This window comes from Hemicordylus capensis, chromosome 5 (assembly GCF_027244095.1).
Source record: "Hemicordylus capensis ecotype Gifberg chromosome 5, rHemCap1.1.pri, whole genome shotgun sequence".
Classification (NCBI taxonomy): Eukaryota; Metazoa; Chordata; class Lepidosauria; order Squamata; family Cordylidae; genus Hemicordylus; species Hemicordylus capensis.
The window spans coordinates 242,813,678-242,837,811 of record NC_069661.1 but is presented as its reverse complement, the minus strand read 5'-3'; the positions used below and the strand labels follow the sequence as shown (position 1 = coordinate 242,837,811).

The window sequence follows — 24,134 nt, the reverse complement described above, 5'->3', positions numbered from 1 at the left end:
CATTCCCCTCTTAAACACACTGCATCATTGTGTATTATCATTTTGAAGGTAAATGTGAATTAAAAATGGTGGTTGAGGCTTTTGGTGGTAACACTCCTCTTGGAAGCTGGTGACCACCATTTTTCTCCCACAGTTTCCCTTACAATGAAGTTCCATAACCATGTAGTCTTGTTCTGGAGGGAATTGTGGGGAGGAATGATGGCCACCAGCCACCGAGAAGAGCATCGCTGTCACTCCATGGAAATCAGCAAATGCTACTCCATTTCTTTGCCAGCAGTTTGTTTGTTTAAAACATTTATACCCTGCCCCTCCAGTGCACTACTGGGGTGTTGTAGTTGCGGAAGCCATTTCTACACAGCCCTATCTAAAAATTAGTTGCACAGTCTTACATATGGGAATGAGCATACAGGGGGTACTACACAAAAACATTCTGGAGTGTAACAGAACCACTACTCTCATCTTAATGCAACTGATCCCTCATACATGAAGAAAAAAACAGCATTGCTTTTCCTACCATATAAGTCCTGTCACTGTAGTAGGGTCAGTGCAGGCAATACACTAAGGCTACTCTGACGATCACCAGAAAGCGGGCTAAGGGAGCCTAGCCCGCTTGCTGGTGCTCATCGGAACCACTGGTTCCAAGGTGGCTAGCCTGCCTAAATCCCCCTCCCCTTAAATGAGGTTAATGGAGCGAGCACTCTATTGACCTCGTTTATTTTCTCATGTGCCACCGTGGTGTGCAGCGACGTAGACCCCCACTTCCGGGGGTCCCCTCAGAATGCCCCAAGCACTCACAGCCCCTGATCTCCACATCCCCATGATGGAGACGGTAGTTGTGTAGGCGACCGATCCGGCCACTCAGGGCTACATGTTTGATTTTCTGTGGGGTCCGCTTTCCCCACAAACCACTGCAAGGTGCTTCACACTGCTCATGTGAAGCACCTCACTAACTCCCTGTTACCATGGTTAACAAATTGAGAAAGAAGTCTTCTCTTGAGGACATGCATTCCCACCCTCCAGGCTATATTCTCCATGGAGCAAATTCTCCACCTCCCCAGTTGCAACTGAAGAGTTAAAAAGCATTGGAATTAAGCATCTCTTTTAACCCCAGACCTGAGGCCTACTTAACAACAGTTTCCAATCCTAGTTAAATAGAAACCCAGGTTAACCTTAACTGTAGCTAGTATCACAGAACCACTTTACTGCAATTAAGGGAGAAACTCATTCTAGGGATGGGTGAGAGAGCAAACATCCTTGAGGCTTGCTCCCAGTTGGTTAATCACTATTAACAGGGAGCCCTCATTATATCTGCTGGCCCTATATATAGAAACTTCAGTAACAATCAAGAAAGAATCCGGTTTGGAAGGCACAATATCCCGGGTGAAGTGTGTGTGCACTCCAGGACCTGTGTCAAGCACCTTTCTAGTCTGTGCTAGAAAGGGTTGCACCAGGGAGGAGGGAGGCCAGCAGTGGCCCCGGTTCAGCCGCCGCGGCCCCTTAGTCCCACCCCCTCCATCTGACATCAGACGCAGGGAGTGTCTAGCCACGCTCCCGTGTCTGATGTCATACAGGTGAAACTCGGAAAATTAGAATATCATGCAAAAGTCCATTAATTTCAGTAATGCAAATTAAAAGGTGAAACTGATATATGAGACAGACGCATTACATGCAAAGCGAGATAAGTCAAGCCTTAATTTGTTATAATTGTGATAATCATGGCGTACAGCTCATGAAAACCCCAAATCCACAATCCCAGAAAATTAGAATATTACATGGAACCAAGAAGACAAGGATTGTAGAATAGAACAATATCGGACCTCTGAAAAGTATAAGCATGCATATGTATTCAGTACTTGCTTTGGGCCCCTTTTGCAGCAATTACTGCCTCAATGCGGCGTGACATGGATGCTATCAGCCTGTGGCACTGATGAGGTATTATGGAAGACCAGGATGCTTCATTAGCGGCCTTCAGCAATTCTGCATTGTTTGGTCTCATGTCTCTCATCCTTCTCTTGGCAATGCCCCATAGATTCTCTATGGGGTCAGGTCAGGAGAGTTTGCTGGCCAATCAAGCACAGTACACTGTATACTTTTCGGAGGTCCGATATTGTTCTATTCTACAATCCTTGTCTTCTTGGTTCCATGTAATATTCTAATTTTCTGGGATTGTGGATTTGGGGTTTTCATGAGCTGTACGCCATGATCATCACAATTATAACAAATTAAGGCTTGACTTATCTCGCTTTGCATGTAATGCGTCTGTCTCATATATCAGTTTCACGTTTTAATTTGCATTACTGAAATTAATGGACGTTTGCACAATATTCTAATTTTCCAAGTTTCACCTGTATGTGGGGGCGTAGTTTAGCTCCCAAACAGGGCCACACAGTTCCGTTTGGGAGTAAGATTGGCCCACACTGCATTGGCAACATGGGCCGGAGGGACCCTCCCTGCCTTTTAAAGGCAGGGAGTATCACTCCAAGCCAATTTTGCTCCCAAATGGGACCACGCGGCCCCGTTTGGGAGTGAAATCACCCTCCCGCATCTGATGTCAGACACACCTGACGTCAGGCGTGGGGGAGTGTGTGGGGCTGCGAGGTATGGCCCCTAAGGGGCGGTGGCCTGGGTTTTTTGAACCCATTCGCCCAGTGGGTCCATGGGCCCGCCCCTGGGTTGCACAATTCCATATGTGGCCTGTGCTTCAATGGCACTGAAGCCAGATAATGTGCACTTCATGCCAGTTCTTCTTGGTAATCACTAGACCTGGTGGTGTTGAAGCTTGCAGTGCAGCGGTCTCCATGCAGTACTGTGCACTTCTGGTAGTTGTGGGTCTCCTTTATGGGAAGCCAGGCCCACTGCTGTGACTACCCTCCCAGTTCTCCAATTACACCTCTCTCGCCATGCCCTGCACACCATCCCAACTGTTGCTGGGGTGGTACTGGGTTTGGCTTTCTGTGAAGGAGCCTTCCCTCAGTGGAAGTGCAGAGTACTTCATGGAGATAGCCACACTGTGAGTAGCTGCCTCCAAGCGGTATTGGCACAAGGGTGCACATTATTTGGCTTTGGTGCTACTGAAGCACAGGCCTAGTGACCACACTGAGAAGTATTCAAAGAAAAATAGAAAGTACACAAAGGCTGGGTTCAGACGTAGCGGTGACCCAATGGACCCGCGGTTCCGTGCCCCTCCCCTGGCTCTCTCAGCTGTGTTCGGCTGCTGGGGAGAAAGGCCTCTCTGCAGTCAGCAAGACTGCAGAGGTAGGGGGAGCTGGCTGTGCAGGCTTCCTTCTTGACAGAAGGATAGCCCGCACAGCCAATAGCAGTTGGAGCGAGGAAGGAGCTTCCTCCCTCAATCCTGGTTTGGGACAAGTCTAACAGCCGCGCCAGCATTCAGATGTAATGCTGGCCCTGCCAAACCGGAATGAAGGGTGGCAAAATTTCGCTCTGATTAAAGGTCCCTTTTCGCCCTTAATCCAGTTTGTGGATGTGCAGCTTCAAAAACTGGAGATGAAGGGCCCTCTGGTTTCCCAGTACATCCTAACTCAGTCAAATAAACTGCAGCAATGGAATACCTGCTGGTGTTACCACGATCTGGCTTAAGGCCTGGTTCTGTGACCCATATACCAACAAGAAAATATTTAGAATTGCTCTTCCACATCTTCATAATCTCCATAATCCCCCCCCACTGCATCCCTCCTTCATTTTAGCTATATTTCTGATGCTTGACATGATATGAGAGATTTGATATTAGAATCGGGTGTGTGTGTGTGCGTGTAATGAGGGGGGGGGGAACTGAATCATAAAATTTAAGAGATGGGAGAGACCTTGGAGGTTTTCTAGTCCAATCTCCTGCTCACCGCAGGAATCTGCTACAGCATTCCTGACAGCATCCCTGTCCAGCTTCTCTTTGAAAACCTGTAGTGAAGGAGAGCTGATCTTGTGGTAGCAAGCAAGACTTGTCCCCATAACTAAGTAGGGTCTGCCCTGGTGGCATCTGAATGGGAGACTTGATGTGTGAGCACTGCAAGATATTCCCCTCAGGGGATGAAGCCGCTCTGGGAAGAGCAGAAGGTTTCAAGTTCCTTCCCTGGCTTCTCCAAGATAGGGCTGAGAGAGATTCCTGCCTGCAACCTTGGAGAAGCCGCTGCCAGTCTGTGAAGACAATACTGAGCAAAATAGACCAATGGTCTGACTCAGTATATGGCAGTTTCCTATGTTCCTACTGCAAGAGGCAAACTGATCCACTGTTTAACAGCTCTTACAGTTCAGAAATTCCTCCCAATCTCTAGCCTGAATCTGCTTCCTTGTAATTTCAACCCATTGGTTCTAGTCCTGCCCTCAGGAGCAACAGAGAACAATTCTGCTCCTTTTCCTATGTGGCAGTCCTTCAGATATTTGAAGATGGTTATTATCTATCCCCTTGGTCTTCTCTTTCTAGACTGTACATACCCAGCTCCTTCAACCTCTCTTCATACTACCTGGTTTCCAGATTCCTAAGCACCTTTGCTGCCCTCTTCTGAACTTGTTCCAGTTCATCAATGTCCTTCTTAAAATCCTGTGCCCAGAACTGTGACCAGCATCCTGACTAACGCTGTGTGTGCGCAGCCAAAAGAAGCACATGTACAGTGGCTTCTTTCCAGCTTCTGCAGTGCAGGTCCATGTGGGCAATTTTAGCTAATCTCCCCTTCTTCTGGAAGCACTGTGCCATCTGAAAGTATGTCCTTGAGGGCTACACAACCCTCAGAGACATATTTTTGAGTGGCACAGAGTACCTCAGGGGGAAGGGGAGCTTCTCAAAATTGTCCTCCTCCCATGAGTGCCAGTACTGCATTAGTCAAACCTATCAGCAGCACCAGCATGTCTTACATAGTATTGCTCTTTGTTAGCCTGGATGTCAGCCATTGGCTATTGTAAAAAAAAGAAAAGAAAAGAAATTCCTGTAAGGCCTTGCCCCCCCCCCCCCACTATAAAACTAGAGCCACAATCAAAATGCCTCTGTTTTCTCATTCCTGAGTCCAAGTTTTGCATTGGAAGATAGCAACAACAACAGCCACAGCATGAAAATAAAGCACCACTGTAATCCATCCATGCATATGGTTTCTAGGGTCAGCTTTGAAAGGGGATGTGAACTTTTTCTTTCCCACACTCAAATCCCTTGGGAATCCTCTGATTGTGTGTGGTTTTTTGTTTTTCCCCTGGAAGTAAACATCTGTTTATAGGAAACTATGAAGCCTGAGTTGACCAAGAGAAACAGTCAACTCGATTCATGATTGTGTAAAGGGAATCACAGGGGGATTAAGAATTGGTGTTCTAGCCATATGCAGCATCCCCTTAAATGTTTGACTGTAAAGACAATCTAAATCTAAATTTTATGATGCACATTTCAGACTGCCCTGTAGCTAACATACTTTCCTGGACTCAAGACCAAATTAGGTTTGACATGATTTTTTTAGCCTACTTTCCAGTAGGCTCACGAGATCACCCAGCATTCTGTGTGTGTGTGTGTCTGTGTGTCTCCCCCATCAACTTCACAATGCCTGGACCAATATGAACCAAATCGGGTACAGTTGTAGGGACACATAGGGACACCTCAACAGCATAGTTTGTGATGATGTCATCCACCCCAATCCAAGATGGCGGATGAATAAACTTTTGAGGCGCAAGTGGGCTAACTTGTGAACTGCCTAACTGATTTGAACCAAATTTGCTACAGCTGTAGGGACACATAGGGATGCCCAAATGGCATGGTGTGTGATGATGCCATCCAATCCAATTCAAGATGGCAGTCGCATGAACATCTGAGGTGCAAGCAAGCTAATTTGTGGACTGTCTAACCATTTTAAACCAATTAGGTACTGTTGCAGTGAGTGACACACAGGGACATCTCAACGGCATAGTTTCTGATGATGTCATCCACATCGATTCAAGATGGTGGACACTTAAACTTTTGAGGTGCAAATGAGCTAACTTGTGAACCACCTAACCGATTTGAACCAAATTTACTACAGCGGTAGGGACACATAGGGATGCCCTAATGGTGTGGTGTTTGATGATGTCATCCACTCAAATTCAAAATGGCGGCCGTGTGGACATCTGAGGTGCAAGCAGGCTAATTTGTGGATTGTCTAACCGATTTAAACCAAATTGGGTATAGTTGCAGTGGATGACACACAGGGACACCTCAATGGCATAGTTTGTGATGAGGTCACCCACACCAATTCAAGATGGCAGACACATAAAATTGTGAGGCGCAACTTGTGCCTTAACTGCAAATTAACCAATTTGAACCAAATTTGCTACAGCTGTAGGGACACACAGGAACACCTCAGTGGCAACCAGATTTTGCCAACCACTGGTTCCCCATGAGTGTGTTCTCCCCACATGAGCCACCTGGGTGAGTCCAAACCCAGAACTGTTGGCTTATCCCGCAGCACTTCCCTTTGGCAACCCAGCATCTGTGACCTAAATTTGAAGTTGGTTACAGATGTTGCATTACCAGAAGGAAGTGCTTCATGATAAACTGACTTATCCAGGTTGGACATAGTGGCTTTTGCATGTGCTCATGAGCAACCACTGGTTGGCGGAACCTCAGGTGCCTCCATTATGTGTGAACCTGCCCAAAGAGTCCTGGAATATTTCATGCAGAAATTTTTCTAGGATGTTATTATTTTAGAAATAAAGTCACAAAATACAAAAGTACAGACTTTTGGAGGTCACTGTGATCTTGAAATCCGGTCTAGGTAATTAATAAGAAACTGAAATGATTTCAGGTATTAAACCTTCCCTCGAGTCCTCCTGACAGTTTTAAGGATTTTACGATCATATTTCCTTAATTAACGTATTAAAGACCCACTTGAGCAACAGGGAATAATGAACCTGACTAAAGGCAATGTGCTGTCAAAAACACAATGCATTGTAGGTGATATTAAAAAACATCTCCCTAGTCTCTTTCAGGCACTTCTTTGAGACAGAACGGCTAAGTATCAAACTGATTTGCTCATTTTAGAAAAATTCTAGTTTAGATTTCATATACATATACTAATAATTTTTTAAGTGTTTTTGCGGTGAAGCTACAAATGCTTGCACTTAAATAGGGAAAATGAAAGAAATTAAAAACATTAAAGTAACTGAAACCTTTAACTTTCTAGATGAAAATTGCTTTGTAGCTTTAAAATGTAATTGGTCTAAGCTTTTCTTTAAATGCCGGCTAGTTACATAATTTCAGCCAATTCATATAAAGTGCATTCACTTGTAAATGCTCCTCATACCTTTCTTTTCTTACCCATAATGTTGATGATGAAACTTAATCAATTAAATGTGCACATATACTTTTAATGCAGCTAATCAGCTCAGATTGTCCCAGCTCTAGGGCTCTGTGTTGATTTTGTTACTTGGGAAAGTAATTTCCCTTTGATAAATGTGAGGCATCTGAGTGGACTGGATATTGGCAATTGCTCCTGGAATATCAGATGCAATCTATCATATCTGGCCACAGTCATACAGCAGCCTCCTGTTTAAAAGGAATGCAGCTTTTATATATCATGAAACTGTACCAGAAACAGTAGGATAATGGATCCTTATGTAAACCACTTTGGGATGTCTTATGAAAGGCAGTATAAACATTGAATACATACATACATACATGCATGCATACATACATGTGTAAAAGAATCCCAGCATCTGGACCCATGATCTCTGGAGGCACCTGTGCAAAGAACCATAGCTTTGCAAGATTTTCTATGGTGCTGTTGCACCTAATGCTGTTCCACTTCTTCTGGTGTGAGAGGATTTTAAAATGGATTCCTGAAGTATGTACTACTGGAACTTAGATCCCCTAGGTAGCGGTCTGTTGCTCAACATATTCAGATCCAGTACCCACTACAACCGGTGACACGCAACACATTTCTTACTGTCTACAGAGGCCCTGGACTTTAGAATCTGGGATTTTGGTAGATGCAGCTTATCATGCACAAATGAGAAAAAGTGCATCTGCTGCTGCTACCTTTTTTACACAACTATTAAAGGTACAAAAGGCATGCCCTCCTCGTAACTAATCACCCTCTCTGTGTCTTTTTCTTTTTAAATTAACCGTTTAAAAAGTGGGGGGAAAGAAAATAGTAGAGCTCTTCTCACAATACATGAGAAGAGCTTGCGGGCAGGCTGTGGGGAAGGCAAGTTCAACCTACCTTCCCCGCAGATGATCTCCAAATCCCAGGGTGGGTGGATCACCCGCCCAGATGAGCAGCAGCTCCTGCTGCAGCTCCTGGGGACAGGATGCCAGGATGCGCTACCATGCACTGTTCCTCCAGCCGGAACCCAAATAATGCACTGCGTGGGTGTGCGGCACATTAGTGGGATCCCCCTCCCCCCCGCAGTGTGCCAGCCACAACTGCAAGCAACCGCGGCTGACACACGATCAGAAAAATGAGGGTAAGGGATCGCTTGTTCCCTTAACCTCGTTTAACTGGGAGGCTACTTTGGTGAGTTTGCGACCGTGTAGCCACCAGGATCAGGCCCACTCCTGGTAGTTCACACAAGTGTGCAAAACTGGGCGGGCTCCCTTAGTGCACACTTGTGTGACGTGTGTGTGTGTGTGTGTGTTATTCCTGTGTTTTGTCTACAAACCTGACTCCAAAAACTGGTTTAGAACCTTTTCTTCTTCTTCAGTGACCTAGGACTGCACCTAAAAGCTCAGTTGCCTCCCTTGGGGGTGGGACTGAACCCCTGAACAGAAAAAAGTATAGCTATTTTAAAACCACTTTATGAATCAGACACTCAGGCTTTGGAGGAGCGATGAAGGCTCCTCTCTAAGAAGAACGTAGGAAGGTGTCTTATACTGTCCACATTCGCACTTAACGCGAACCCGTAGTTAAACGTGGCAGAGGATGGATCTCCATGATGTCCAAATGTGTACAACCGTGGTTTTGCGGCAAAAACAACCTGAGGTTTGCCTTGCCAAACTCCAGTTTGAACCTTCGGTCTGTAGTGAGTTTCACTGCCGTAACCTGAGGTTTTTTGGTGGCAGCGTTATGTACAAATGTGGATGGCACCATAACGGCAGTTTCTGCTGTCTAGAACCATAATCATAGAGATGGCAGTGCAGACCGTGATGGGCGCATGCGTGCTGGTATTTACGTGACTTCCTGGCAATGACGGGGGCAGGGGCGGCAGGGAGGAACACTGCCGCTCCCAAAACTTCGATTCTAAATGCAGCGCCAGAGGGGGAAGAGCGGCGGGATGGGTAAGTACTACCCCCCCCTTAAAGGTAGACCCCCCTCAGTGCCGGACCGGTCCGAGTCCGAACCGGTTTGGAGGCCTCCAACATGGCCTCCGAACCGGTTCGTGCACATCCCTAGACCCAACACTGAGAATCCCTGCTCTAGGCTCCAGATTCTGTGTATGCTTGGGCTGCACACGATCCTGGCGCCAGGGTTAAGGGTGCACCCGTGCCCTTAACCTTGGCTAAAATTGTGCTCTTAAATTGTTTTGAAGGGTTTTTGATGTTTGTGAACCGCCCTGAGCTATTCTGTAAGGGCAGTCTAAAAATCGAACAAATAAATAAAGGTTGGGGTTGAAGGGAGGATTAGGTGAGGCATCAACGTCAAGATTGGCCTCGATCCCGGCGCTGCATATGTGCTACCTAACTCAGGCTGGGCTGCCCTAGCCTGGGTTAGGATGCTCATGAGAATAACCTTACTCAATGTTTAGTCAGCGTGTCAGCCAGTGGAATCAAGAAGTATATTTCCCCCCACAACAGACAAAGATTCTAAAGTTCACACATTTCATCCTTGCAATATAAAATGTGAACCTGACTGTGTGTTCAGTCAGTAGACCTGCATTTAACTCATAGAGAATACAGGCTCTTCTGAATTATTACGCACAACTTGTACCTCTTTAGGCCCACATTTCTTTCTGGCAGACCATCAAGTACGTTTACTTAAAAAAAATAAATCATTGTTCCGTTTTATACATGGCATGATTGTCTTTTACTGGGATGACTGGTGAATTTCTATGCTGAAAGCACCACAGTCCAAAATGGGGGAAGATTTTTCTTCATACCATCTATTGCAGTGCTGTCTTCTCTCATGAATTATAATTTCCTGTTCAAGTACAGTGCTGTTTTATTTCCAAAACTGCAGCAGCACAACAACAGTTTTGAGCTGCCGAGGAAAGGAAAAATTGACAGTTTTGTGTTAAAGATAAAGACCAGCGCTTTATGATTAAACTGCAGAGAGGACTTGTATAGCAATTCTAAATGTTTACACAACAGAACGGGGCATCTCTGCATAACTTCCATAAATCCTCAAGCATATTTGCAGTAAAAATTCTTACTATAATTGACTTTTACAATTTGTGATTAAATTGAAAAAGTAGATCAATTTTTTCATTCACCGTTTAACAGCCAGTGAGGGCTGGGAGAAACCTGCCAATTCTGCTCCATAATTAATTAACAATTTGAATGTGCAAGGAGGATAACATTATAATTAATTCAAAAACCAATGTGGTCCAAATTAATTATGAATAGGCACTTTAATGCTGATGATGTCACCAGTGTGTACCACAACATAGAGGCATCGGAGCAATCTGTACCCTGAGTTTGCCCCCACATGGTCATCTGATAAATGCAGAAGTAACCCAAAGGCTGCAACCCCTATTGTGCAACCTCTAGTTTGCTACAGGTCCTCAAGGCCTCTTAGCAGCTGGAGATTGCATTTCTCATGATGCCGAAAGGCACTCAGGGCCCCCAAACTTTCCCCAACACTTTGGCACGACTACTTGGATCTGGTGGAACTCCCACAGACTTTGAGGAGTCTGGGTTGCATTTGTGGCAGGGTTTTACCCAAAATGAAACCCTGAAATCCTAGGGGCAGCTTCCCTGTGAAGCCATATGAGGCAATAATGCCAGATGGCCTTCTCTCTACTACCATCCCTGGTCTCTTTTCCAGTTCTGCCTTACTGGCCTCAGTGCCAATCTCCCCTTTCCCTTGCTGGCCTTCAGCAATAGACACTGTCCTGCAGCTGGCAGCACTACCAGGCAGTGTGCATCCCATCTTTGACAGCTGGTCTGCCTCTTGCGGCCGTGCTGTGTTGCTGATCCAGCTCTCTGCCCACTGTGTCTCCTCGCCAAGCTTGTCTGCTTTGCCTCCTCCATTTCGGAAGAGAAAAAGTGGACGTTAGGAGCTGGAGGAGAAAGGCAGTGGGGAGAGAGCTGGGGCAGCGGAACAGTGTGGCAGCGAAAGACAGATCAGCTGGCAAAGCTGCTGCCGACTGCAGCCGACTGGAGGAGAAGGCACGCTGCCAAAGGTGAGGCCAGTGATGAGAAGATCAGCACTGGGCTCAGGCTCAGGGAACAAGGTCGGGGGCAAGAGGACATCAGCACCAGGCTTGCCCGAGGGTGGGCGTGGGGCAATGCAACAAATGATACAACTCCCCTTAAGTGGTGAGAGGCAACAAGCCACCTCTGCAACATCTACAGAGAAATTTGGGTGCTGTGGGATCCAGTGGCTTCTCTACAGCTGCCTAACCAATCTCTCAGGTTGGCTGAAAAGAGCAAGCTCATAAAAATCTTAATTTTATCATACACGGCATATATAGAGCCTTAGGAGTCAGGCAGTATATAAATTAAATAAACAATAAATAAATAATAATAATATTCTTTGATGTATACATGCATTCAGAGATACTGGGACATTCAGAGCACTTGAAAAAACTAAATCTAGAGTTGAATGACATTTTTAAACCTTAAAAGTTATTTTTTCAAAATAAAAAATGAGTTTGAATAAAACTCACTTTTCAGACCAAGGAATCACATCTTGAGAAGAAAGGGCTCTCAGAATGCAAAACGACTAGATTCCCCAATTGTCCATATGCAGCGAACTGTCCAGAACCAAGGCTAGCAAGGCTCTCCGTGACATCAGAGGCTGGAGCTATCACAGCTTGAGCTTGCATCATACCCGCTGATATCATTAGGATACTTACCGTATTTACCTGAATCCAAAACTAGCTTTTCCCCCTCCCCTAAGTTCTTTGATTTTAGAAATTGGGAGGTTGTCTTAAATCCAGGGTCATCTTCTATTTAGGTAAATACGGTAGCCTAAGGCCCCATAGCTAACAAGAGCACCACCCAGGCCAACTGTGACATCAGAGCAGTTAAACTAATGACACTGGCTCACATCCAGAGCAATGCAGCACTTGCAGAAGGACTTTATGCTAATGCAAACCTGTTGCACTTGCGGCTAGCACTAAGCCTGGAGCTTATGTTCTAGACTAGTGTTGCCTTACTGCAAGCATGTAGTAAATAGTAAACAACTTGGTGCTCCTAAGAAGGCTGGCTACCATCAGTCCATAATTTTTATAGATTGATCATATTTGTGGGAGCACTGCTGCCCATAATAAACAGAAAGATTATTATAGCAATAGCAATAGCACTTACATTTATATACCGCTCTATAGCTGGAAGCTCTCTAAGTGGTTTACAATGATTTAGCATATTGCCCCCCAACATTTCTGGGTACTCATTTTACCGACCTCGGAAGGATGGAAGGCTGAGTCAACCTTGAGCCCCTGGTCAGGATCGAACTTGCAACCTTCTGGTTACACGGCGGCAGTTTTACCACTGCGCCACCATGGTGCATTATGGATGAGGTTTGTTGATACTGTTTTGTGAAGGCAGAATTCCGTGTGTCTGAACAAACAAATCAGCGCTGCCTTCAGTTTCAAAAATGTTTCAAGGTAAAGAGGCTTCTGGAAGCAGGAAAAAGTAAATCTAATGCATAATGTTATTTTCTCTGTCATTTTCACTCTGCAAGCTAAGATTGCTGTATGGGATAATAAGGCACCATACTCAGTATTAAGACATTTGTGACCTGTTTTCAACCTTTGGTTTTTACTGAAATAAAACATTTAAGTGACAATATTCTATTACTGTTATTACACTGGGGTCACAATAAGACTGAAAACTAGGATTGCCACTTGTCCTATTGGCCTGGACAGTTCAGGAATTGGATGTCCTATCTAGGATGTAGGGAAAGTGTCATCCTGGTTTCAAAATGTCTAGGAAACAAGTGGGAAGATCGCTTTAACAATTTTTTTTTACCCATTTTCTCCCTGCACTTCTCTCCAGGCATTGTAGCTACATGGTGCCCGTGTTTAAATTAAAATCCCCTTATTTAACCCTTTCTCAGGCACCAGTGCTGCCAAGTGGCTAGATTGACTCTCTATGGCTCAGTAAACTCCTTCTCCTCCTTTCTGGATCAGTTAGTGAGGATGATAGTGGGCTTGCTCATAACACTTTCCTGTGAAAAGAACGCCATAGGGAGAAATATGCAAAGCAGCCACCCAGCTCCACTGTTAAGGACTTTTTCCAATCCTGTTTTTTTTTAAAGGGTTTTAAAATATGCACACACATCCTTCATGGTTGTGTACAGGAATTCCTTTAATAAATGTGGCAACCATACTGGGAATGCTCATCCACCGGTGATGATATCCTGGATGCTGGACAGTAGGTTTTCTTTTAAGAGAGTTAGTTGAGAAGGGTGTCACTTGTTTACACGTCTTTTCTTTGGTCAAACAGGCTCTCCAGGTTTTTGAAACAGTATAAAAACTTGCAAATCCTGCTTACTAGGATGGGATGAGAGTATACTCCATAAGCAACTATCCCTCTTTCAAACTACCTTCAGTTCGGGGGGGGGGGGGAGATCATTATCCCACTAGATTGAATGACCTAAACACATATTTTTGAACTGTCTATTTTATGTAATTGAATATACTGTTTCACCTCCCACAGTGGCCTTAAATTTCCAAACAGCTGGAGTACAAATGGATCTTCAAAATGGGAGATTTATGGACAATGGTGGCTGCGGCTATATACTAAAACCAGAATACCTAAGAACTAGGGGCACACCGTTTTCTCCCTACAATGTAACTGGGAACCATCAGCCAGTTAAGCTTATAATAAAGGTCAGTTCATTTTGTTGCAACCACCTCTTATCTCATTTGCTTGACTACTTGCCTTTTTATAATTATTTCTCTTTGGAGCTTTCCTAATGCTAAGATCCCAAACTTCAATAAGTAAGAAACTTGCACTTGATAACCCATAATATCCTTTGTACCAGCAGATTACTTGCACATGGTTGCCTTCTCTTACCTTACACATTTCTGAAGACGTGTAATAGCTCTAAGGAGCTTTCTGAGCTCTGAACATGGTTCTGTGCTCACTTACAAATGTGCCATTATGAAATGTGGAGGAGTGATTCTCAAATGATTTACATCACTATAGTCCTGCTGATTCTGATCATGCCCCATCAAGATAAGCAGTAGCACTTTGTGGATTTTCTTCCTAGTAACATTGTTAGGGGGACCTGTCAAATGAAATATGAGATTAATCAACTGTGAGAAGATATGCCTCCATTATTAAGTTTCAAGTGCTAGTTAAAAACTTTTCTATTCACTCAGGCCTTTTAGCGGCATTTGATTTGATTGACTACCTGCTCTGTTTTGTTCTTTCTGTTACTGTCTGTTATTTCTTCTTTTATTTGTGTAATTTATTTTCATTGTTTTAAAGGGTTATTTTAAGCCTGTTAGAGACTTCTTCCAGTTAGGAAGGTGGAATGTACATATTTTAAACCAATTTATTTATTTTGGGCAACATCCTGAGTCCCATTACAATTAATGGGCTCAAGTTAGGCATCACTGACTTGTTTCAGTCGCTGACATCCAGAAGAGCACTACACTAGTACTACCAACAAAGATGGACCCACTCAAGAAGGTCACATAGCTGAGTGGATGTTCAAAGTTCCTCAGCCTCTTGTGCTCTTTGATCTATTTGCACAACAACAACAACAAATATTTATATACCGCTTTTCAACAAATGTTTCCAAAGCGGTTTACATAGAGAAACAACAAATAAATAAGATGGGTGTCCCTGTCCCCAAAGGGCTCACAGTCTAAAAAGAAATGTAAGATAGATGCCAGCCACAATCACTGGAAGTACTTACTGTGCTGGGGTTGGAGAGGGCCAGTTACTCTCCCTCTGCTAAATAAAGAGAATCACCACCTTAAAAAGGTGTTTCTTTGCCCAGTTAGAAGGCGTTAACAACAAGGATGCCGAATAGCTTTGCATCATTCCCTGAAACCTATATGGACTGAGGAAGAGTTTCCAGAGCAGGAGACACACTACAGGTTGTAGTTTCACCAACACACTGGTCTGGAAAGCAAGCCCCCCACTTTGCTGAACTAGCTAGTGCAATATCCCTGCACTAGTACAACATTGGCCTGGATGCCAGCCAGTGATTTCAGTGCTGCTTAATCATGGCTAACTAGTCTGGATGTTGTCCAATGTGGTTATTCATTCATATACTTTTCCTGTGAAACACAGCCCATGGTGGCTAACAATTTAAAACAGATAAAAGACACACTTCGAAACCATATTGGAAACAAAAATTAAAAACAGCAACAGCAGCAGCAATAAAATAAAAAGAACCAAAACATCACATAACTCAGGGGTTCACAACCTGTGGTACTCCAGATGTTTTTGAACTACAACTCTCATCATCCTGAGCTACATTTTATTGTGGCTGAGGATGATGGGAGTTGCAGTTCAGCAACATTTGGAGTATGACTGGACTGATTGCAGAGGCTACTTCAGTTCCTTGACTTGCTCCTCTTTTGACTACTCTGAGAGTCAGAGATAGCTGGTAGGCTCCCAGGCTGGTGGTTCATAGTGTTCCATTATTGGTCTGCCAGTTGGGGTTGGTGGGTAGACCAGTACTCTGAGGCGAGCTGATGTGCTAAGTCTGGAGCAGGCCTGATCTATCCACACAACACGGCAGGTAGACCAGTCCTCTGAGGTGAACTGATGTGCCAACGTGCTAAGTCTACCCGGTAGACCAGTCCAAGGTGGGCCAACGCACTCGGACCAGTCCAAGGTGGGCCGACACAGTGGAGGCCTCATGCAGCGGATAGACTGAAATGAAATGCAAAATCCTCAAATCAATTTGTTGAAACAGTAGCCAAGCCTGCTGTTTCGATGTAATACTCAAAACGTTTCAAGTGTTTTGAACACCATTTTCCGGGAAGAGCTATTCTACCAATTGGAGTCACTGGGTAGACCATTGCTCTGAAGTGAGCCAACATGCCAAGTCCAGAGCAGAGGCCTGGTAGACAAGGCCTCTGCTCCGGACTAAGCACGTTGGCCCACCTCGGAGGACTAGACTACCCCGCGACCCCAATTGGTAGACTAGCTCTCCCCGGGGAAATGGTGCTCAAAACACTTGAAACACTCTGAGTGTTTCATTGAAACAGCAGGCTTGGCTGCTATTTCGATGAATTGATTCAAGGATTTTATGTTTCATTTCGAGCTCAAAACTAAACACAAAATCCATTTTGTTTTCGTGCACTACTACCAACTTACTTTCCATTGGTTGTGTGAAGCTGACTAGTGAATGAACTCCCAATGTACCTCGGCGGTTGTTGGAATGGGCTTCAGCTTGGGCTTGTCCCAGAAGATGCTGCTTGAACTGAGGGGGCCAATGAAGAGTTTGTATTCAGTTTGGCGATTAAGTCTGAATCTGGCACCTTATGCTTTCAGATGACAAAGTGGCTTTTCTTTAAGTAGTTATTGTTAGATGTATACTGAGATCAAATAGCTTATTCTTCAGCTATAACCCATAAATATTATTTGTACATGAAAACCCAGTGAATTAAAACTTTTAGTTCAAGCTATGATGCTCATGTGTAGTGATGGTGCTGAAAATTTGCTAGTCAGAACTAAAATAAATCACACCTGCTTGATTTATTATCTGCAATATTTCCTTGTACTTCCCTCTGCTTGCTGTTGAAAATAAATACCCTGAATGCCACAGATGCTGAAACAAGCTTCCTGGAAATGCTATTTAGTCATCAAAGGCATTTGACAGGTTATTAAATACCAGTGCTGTAGTTTTTGTGTCGAGTTACACAATGAACATTTTGCCCCATGTTTGCAAACACGTGGCATTGAGCCAGCTATATAGTGCCCCTGTTAAATTAAAAATGTGCACTTGAAAGTACTGCAAGTTTATTTCGATTTATTGCAAAAATGAAAACATTTTGTTCATTTTAATTAACAATAAATTTGCATGCACAAATTGGGGGGTCTCTCTCTGGTGTGATCCAGAGAAGTTTTTTCTGAGGTGTGAATTCTCATTGTATCATAGCAAATGAGATTTTTTTCAATTAAACAACTCTCATGACCCCACTTTCACTTTTTCACACTCTCTATTACTATGAATAATATGAGGAAGTAATCAATTTAGCACACTTCACCTTATGAAGACAAACCTCATAAAAATAAATTCACCAAAATTCACCCCTCTGCCCAATCACTCTTAAATTGGGGATGGGTGGTAGCCTCCACCCATTAGGCACTACCACCCCACCCCACTCTTTTGGGGCAGATCCACTTTCTGCCCCCAAACTGCCCCAAAGTCACTAAAACTTCAAAAATTCTCAAAAAATCACCTCTTTGTCCAAACCCCCTGAAATTGGGGTGGTAGCCTCCACCCATTAGGCACTACCACCCCACCCCACTATTCTGCTCCAGGCCCCACTTTCTGCCCCAATCTGCCCCAAAGACATGAAAATTTCAGAAATTTACCAAAAACCAGCCCTTTGCCCAATCCCCCTGAAATTGGGGTGGTAGCCTGCACCCATTAGGCACTACCACCCCACCCCACTCCTTTTGCCCAGATCCCATGCTATGCCCCCGAACTGCCCCAAAGTCACGAAAACTTCAAAAAATCGCCAAAAATCAACCATGAACCGAATCACCCGAATTTTTCGGGTCCGAAATTCGGGTGATTTGGCTCGTGCCTGAAAAATATCGGGGGACATCGGGGGTGATTCAGTTCGGCCCCGAATCACCCAAAATTGTTCGTTTCGGGCACAGATCGTTCTGTGCCCGAAATTTTTTGCACATCCCTAGCAAATATCAAAGGGAGGAACAGAAGACAGAAGTGAGGGGAATATGCACAAGTTCAGACACATGGACTCGAATTCAGTAGTGGATGAGAACCACCTAGTTTCTGAGTCCCTAACCTCAGCTAGTTACAGATTCACTTGGTAGTCTTCAGAAAATATTAAGGGTGCTGCAACCAAGTGTCATGCACATCGCAGACATGAAATAGTTTTACTGATGTGTGTTTTATGTTTTTTTTTAATGAAAAGTAGCCATGGAAGACTGCAGTCTGGAGTGGAAGAATGGTGGGGAAATGAGCCGCTTAACTCTTTCCCCTCTAGCACTTTTTCACACAAAATCCACCCTCCTGCACCACATTTCTATCCATGGGGGAACATGGTAGGGTCCTCAGGCTATGCTTCCTCCCATTAGTGTAGGGAGGGTCCAAATCAGGGTCCTCAGGCTATGCTTACTCCCATAAATCTTTACCCGTGGGGGAAAGATTTATGGGAGGAAGTGTAGCCTGAGGACCCTGATTTTGAGTTGGGGAAAACCAAGAGGAAAGGATTAAGTAACTTCTTCTACTGCTCCAATTCAGCACCAGCTCATTGCCAGTCACTACTTGAGGCAAATGGCAATAAGTCACCCTATCCCCACTTGCCAACCCTGCCCCACGCCCTCACTGGCCCTGCTTCTCATTGGCTTTAACTCCTTCACCAACTCAAGACACCATTCCTCTTTCCCGTTACCACCGGCCTCACCTTCTGGGGTGTGCCACCACTGCTTGATCTTTGCACGCAGATGAGGTGGCATATGTCCAGCAGCGGCAGCTTTGGCAACTGGTCTCCCTTTGCTGCCACTGCAATAGCAACATCTCTTTTCCCTCCCCCCCGCACTGTCTGTTTCCTCTAACACCAAACTTCTTGTCCACTTGCTAGGAAGATTTGGTGCTGGAAGGGAGAGAGAGTAGAGAAAGAGAGGGAGAGTAGTGGTGCTGGCACAGCCGTGCAGTGGCAATAAGGAGAGGCCAGCTGGCCAAGCTGCCGCTGCTGGATGAACACTCCATGATGCCTCACCAGGGTGCAAGCAGTGGCAGTGCACCCCAGAAGATCATGCTGGTGGCAAGAGAACAGGGGTGACATCTGGGCCAGTGAGGTGGGGGGGCATGCTAGCGAGGGAAGCAGGGGCATGGACGGCATGACGGGGCAAAATGCTAGGACAGGCTGCAGCAGCTAGAGGGAATGTGGTTCATGCCCACAATGGGGGCTGGCAGGGTGCCCACACTTGCTGTCTCATGGCTCATTTGCTGCCTGAGGCCATAGGCTCATATGGCCTCATGATAGAGGCCTCTGTCCCAATTGCACTTTTTGTGTGTGGCTGCTTTTCACAATAAAAATCACTGGGAAAGTGTTGCACACATCTGCCATATCTGAATGTCTAGTTTAGCCCTGAATAAAATGGCTGCAAACTGGATACTGAAGTATCTCTTCATGACACTTTAAAGTTGGCTATATGGAGACATGTGGCCCCATCCTAATCACATTTACTTGGAGGAAATTCCCATTGTGCAATGGGGCTTCCTCCTAAGCAAGTGTGTATAGAACTGCAACCTGAAATAATTAGGCACTGCATTAAATACACTGAATTCTCCCACCTCCATAGTTCAGGGCAAACATTGCTTGTGTAGCTTTTTACTGTATGGTAGACTTCCCTGAAACCACCTAATGGAGCAGCGGGGAAATGACTTGACTAGCAAGCCGGAGGGTGCCGGTTCGAATCCCCACTGGTATGTTTCCCAGACTATGGGAAACATCTATATCGGGCAGCAGCAATATAGGAAGATGCTGAAAGGCATCATCTCGTACTGCACAGGAGATGGCAGTGGTAAACCCCTCCTGTATTCTACCAAAGACAACCACAGGGCTCTGTGGTTACCAGGAGTTGACACCGACTCAAGGGCACACTTTACCTTTACCTATAGACTTCCCTGAGCATTTTCAGAAATATTGTTGATGCCAAGATAATACTCAATTACAGATATCCAGGATAAAGCTTTCACATCATTTTTGTTTGTGCAGCTTATCAGTGGCCATCAGTTACCACCTAGTAGTCTCTCCAGGTCTAATAAAGCTGACCCCCTCGTCGTAGTAGAAATTTATGGTGTTCCAGAAGACCAGGCAAAACAACAGTCTTGTGTGGTTAAGAGCAATGGTAAGTGCAACAAACTATAGATTGTGTAAGGTCCCAATAATACAGGAACTCAGCTCATTAACTTCCATAGCTCATCAAAGTTGTTCCTCAGGCAACTGGACAAGGCTTGTCCAGAACAAGACCTGTTCTGGACAAATCTGCCTAACCCAGCCTGGGTTAGCTTGCTCATGTGCAGCGCCGGGATCCATGTGGATCTTGGCGCTGCCCACCCGCCTGCCTAATCCCACTTTTAAGTCCAGCCTATAGCCAAGGTTAAGGGCGCAAGAGTGCCCTTAACCCTGGCACTGGGATTGTTTGTGTGCTTGGGCTGCTTGCATATGGGCTGCTTGCATTGTGTGCTTGGGCCCAAGCATACACAGAGATGGGCCCCTAGAGCACCTGTTTCACGGGCAGGGGTATCCCGCAAAGCACCATGCTCACTGTGGGATGTCCAGAGGCAGGACACATCATCCCAGCCTCCGGAGATCTGTGCTGCTTGAAGCAGCGTGGGTCATCAGGGAGCACGAGGCTCCCAGCATCATTTCTTTGATCATCTGGGGGGAAGGTAAATTGGATTCTGCCTTCTCCTTCACCCACCCGCCCACCGCCCATCTAGTTGTGTGAATGGGCTTGACCTGTGCCAAAGGCAGCAATACATGAATGGCACCGAAAGAATATATAATGCTGTAGAGTCGAAATTCCATTGCCTAAACCTTGGTTATATAATTCTCCTATTCATCTGAATTCACTTGGAGTCCTGCCTTCTTCTCCTTCCTTGTGGATTCGATTCTGTGATGCGGTTAATGATTTTTATCTGTAGCAGACAAAAAATGAGTAATTACCTTCCCAGCTCCCCCAATTCTGTTCTGAAGGATCCAGCTGCTATGTGGATTAGTTAAGGAGGTCAGGCTAAATACATAGATTCGTATGTTTATGGGCATGACTAGAGCAAAGAAGAACAGCTTTGTTGCGATCACAAAATGTGAAGTTGGGAGGGATTTTTAAAACTCCTTTTTATAGACAGAGCTAGCAATGAAAATGAATAATGCAGGAACTGGTGTATTGCAATGCGTTTACACAACAGTACCTCTGTTTCTGTTCTTTGTGTTTTGATTTGTTCCTTGTTGTCCCTCACTGTTTGTGTGCTTGTCTTGAGATGTATACAAACATACATTTTTTGAGTGGTTGAGCCATTGGGGAAGTCACTACACTAGGCAGTTTCAGGTGGACCACAGGGCTGCATCCTTCCAGTGGGGATCTTATCTGAACCTGCTCAGCTCTGGTTCCCAAGCCTTCCACCCAACATTCACCTGACATTCTCAACACAGCTTCAAATGCAGGTACAAATGGGCAGAGAATGTTGGGTGGATGTTAGGGGAAAGGCTCAGGAACCAGAGCTGGATGACACCCCCTCCCCCCGCCCCAGGAGTGAGCACTCCCAGGAACCAGAGGTTTGGGGCATCATCTGAACCCACCTGCTGTATCCAGACAAACAGGATCCAGCATCAAGCTCAGGGAGAATCAGTGCTACACGATGCAGCAGAAGTTGGCTACATCCTGTGCTAATTGGCTCTTGTCTGTGCATTCACTAACCCATCTCCCTTTAATCACCCTTATTGCCAAAGGAGGCACAAACAGATTTTCTTTTCAATCGTCAATGAATAAAACTCAATTAACTACCAAGCTGAAGCTCTTTTAAAAGACTGTTGCTGGCCTTATATTGCTCTCTTTATTTCAGCATTGTGTCCTCGATGGAATGAAACATTCACATTTAATATTCACGTTCCAGAGCTTGCCTTAGTACGTTTCATTGTAGAAGATCAGCTTTCTCTCACTTCCAATGACTTCCTTGGTCAATATACTTTACCACTTTTGAGCATGAATAAAGGTAGTCGTTTAATTTTTTTAATGCACAACAAAAGCCTTCCAAATCCCTATTGACAAATTGTTCTCATCGTGATTGCTCTATGTAGCATAGCTTTGACTTAGATGCAGCCAAGTTGTAATAATATTATTACTGTCGTTGTGACACCAGAGCAGGTCAAATAAATGCCCTTGTATTTTTAAAAAATTATTCTTTAGTCATGTTACTTGCCTGGCATTAATTTGTGATGGAGCGCATAGCTGAAAGGGGTATTAACTGCACTGCTCTATTCTGCTTGTTGTGCTCCTTCACTATTGCAATAGGTATGTGCTGTGTGCTTTCCCCTTTATGGAGATCAATGGTATATAGCAGGGTTTCTTAACCTTGGGCCCCCAGATGTTGTTGGACTACAACTCCCAGAATCCCCAGCCACAAAGGTTACGTCTGGGGATTCTGGGAGTTGTAGTCCAACAACATCTGGGGGCCCAAGGTTAAGAAACCCTGATATATAGCATTGCAGATCATATATAGAGAGAGTACAGGTGAAACTCGGAAAATTAGAATATTGTGCAAAAGTCCATTAATTTCAGTAATGCAAATTAAAAGGTGAAACTGATATATGAGACAGACGCATTACATGCAAAGCGAGATAAGTCAAGCCTTAATTTGTTATAATTGTGATGATCATGGTGTACAGCTCATGAAAACCCCAAATCCACAATCCCAGAAAATTAGAATATTACATGGAACCAAGAAGACAAGCATTGAAGAATAGAACAATATCGGACCTCTGAAAAGTATAAGCATGCATATGTATTCAGTACTTGGTTTGGGCCCCTTTTGCAGCAATTACTGCCTCAATGCGGCGTGGCATGGATGCTATCAGCCTGTGGCACTGATGAGGTGTTATGGAAGACCAGGATGCTTCATTAGCAGCCTTTAGCTCTTCTGCATTGTTTGGTCTCATGTCTCTCATCCTTCTCTCGGCAATGCCCCATAGATTCTCTATGGGGTCAGGTCAGGTGAGTTTGCTGGCCAATCAAGCACGGTACACTGTATACTTTTCAGAGGTCCGATATTGTTCTATTCTACAATCCTTGTCTTCTTGGTTCCATGTAATATTCTAATTTTCTGGGATTGTGGATTTGGGGTTTTCATGAGCTGTACACCATGATCATCACAATTATAACAAATTAAGGCTTGACTTATCTCGCTTTGCATGTAATGCGTCTGTCTCATATATCAGTTTCACCTTTTAATTTGCATTACTGAAATTAATGGACTTTTGCACGATATTCTAATTTTCCGAGTTTCACCTGTATGTTAATTATGTATACAATTTTAAAATTTATACATTTGGAGGGACCATTTTGATTGCATGTAATACACTCATTGATTGCTGTTGCATTTACAGGTTATCGTCAGGTTCCGCTTTTTTCCAAACTTGGTGTCAGCTTGCGTCCTGCTTCGCTCTTTGTACATGTTTGGTACTTTCAACAATAATCTTTGTTAGCATTGTTTCCCCAGCTGCCTGTTTCCTCAATAAAGAAACCATGCTTTGATAAGCAGTAATAGCTTCATGTTATAAATTGTTTGGCTTGCTTGAGTCATGCTTGGGGTGAGCAACTGGCCCTATCCACCACCAGCACAGCATCCCTCCAGTGGTTGATGCTAATGTCTATCTTATGGGTTTTAATCATCATCATCATCATCATCAAACCAGTCAATAACACCTGTCTGACTGTGTAAACAAGACAATAATAATAAAGTATTTAATTAAAATATTGCGAGCCCTTTGGGGTCAGGGAGCCTCTCTCTTTCTTTCTTTCTTTCTTTCTTTCTTTCTTTCTTTCTTTCTTTCTTTCTTTCTTTCTTTCTTTCTATATAAACTGCTATGGGAACTTTTGTTGAAAAGTGGTATATAAATATTCGTTGTATTCAGTATATATGAGGGTCATATAAAGAATTGCCTTCCTAGATCAGACCAAGTTCTCTATTTAGCCCAGCATTCTGTTTCCAGCAGCAGCGAGTCAGATGCCTCAGAAGGAGAATATGAAAATGACAACCTTCTCCTTTTATTTGTCCCCAGAAATCTGGTATTCGGAAGTATACTTCTTCTATACATGGAGGTTCCATTTAGCTATCATA

The 24,134-nt window shown here is 44.4% G+C and overlaps 1 protein-coding gene across 7 annotated transcripts in view; it reads left to right on the top strand.

Moving 5' to 3' along the window:
• LOC128328017 (1-phosphatidylinositol 4,5-bisphosphate phosphodiesterase zeta-1-like) overlaps positions 1-23,554 on the top strand; it is an 81,819-nt gene extending 58,265 nt beyond the window's left edge. For all 7 annotated transcript variants that reach the window (XM_053257526.1, XM_053257522.1, XM_053257520.1 and 4 more), the window contains 4 exons: positions 13,784-13,956; positions 20,011-20,143; positions 21,861-22,010; positions 23,401-23,554. In XM_053257526.1, coding sequence (XP_053113501.1) covers positions 13,784-13,956; positions 20,011-20,143; positions 21,861-22,010; positions 23,401-23,489 — 545 coding nt within the window. In that variant the 3' untranslated portion in view covers positions 23,490-23,554. The remainder of the gene's footprint in view (positions 1-13,783; positions 13,957-20,010; positions 20,144-21,860; positions 22,011-23,400) is intronic.
• The last annotated feature ends 580 nt before the right edge of the window (positions 23,555-24,134 follow it).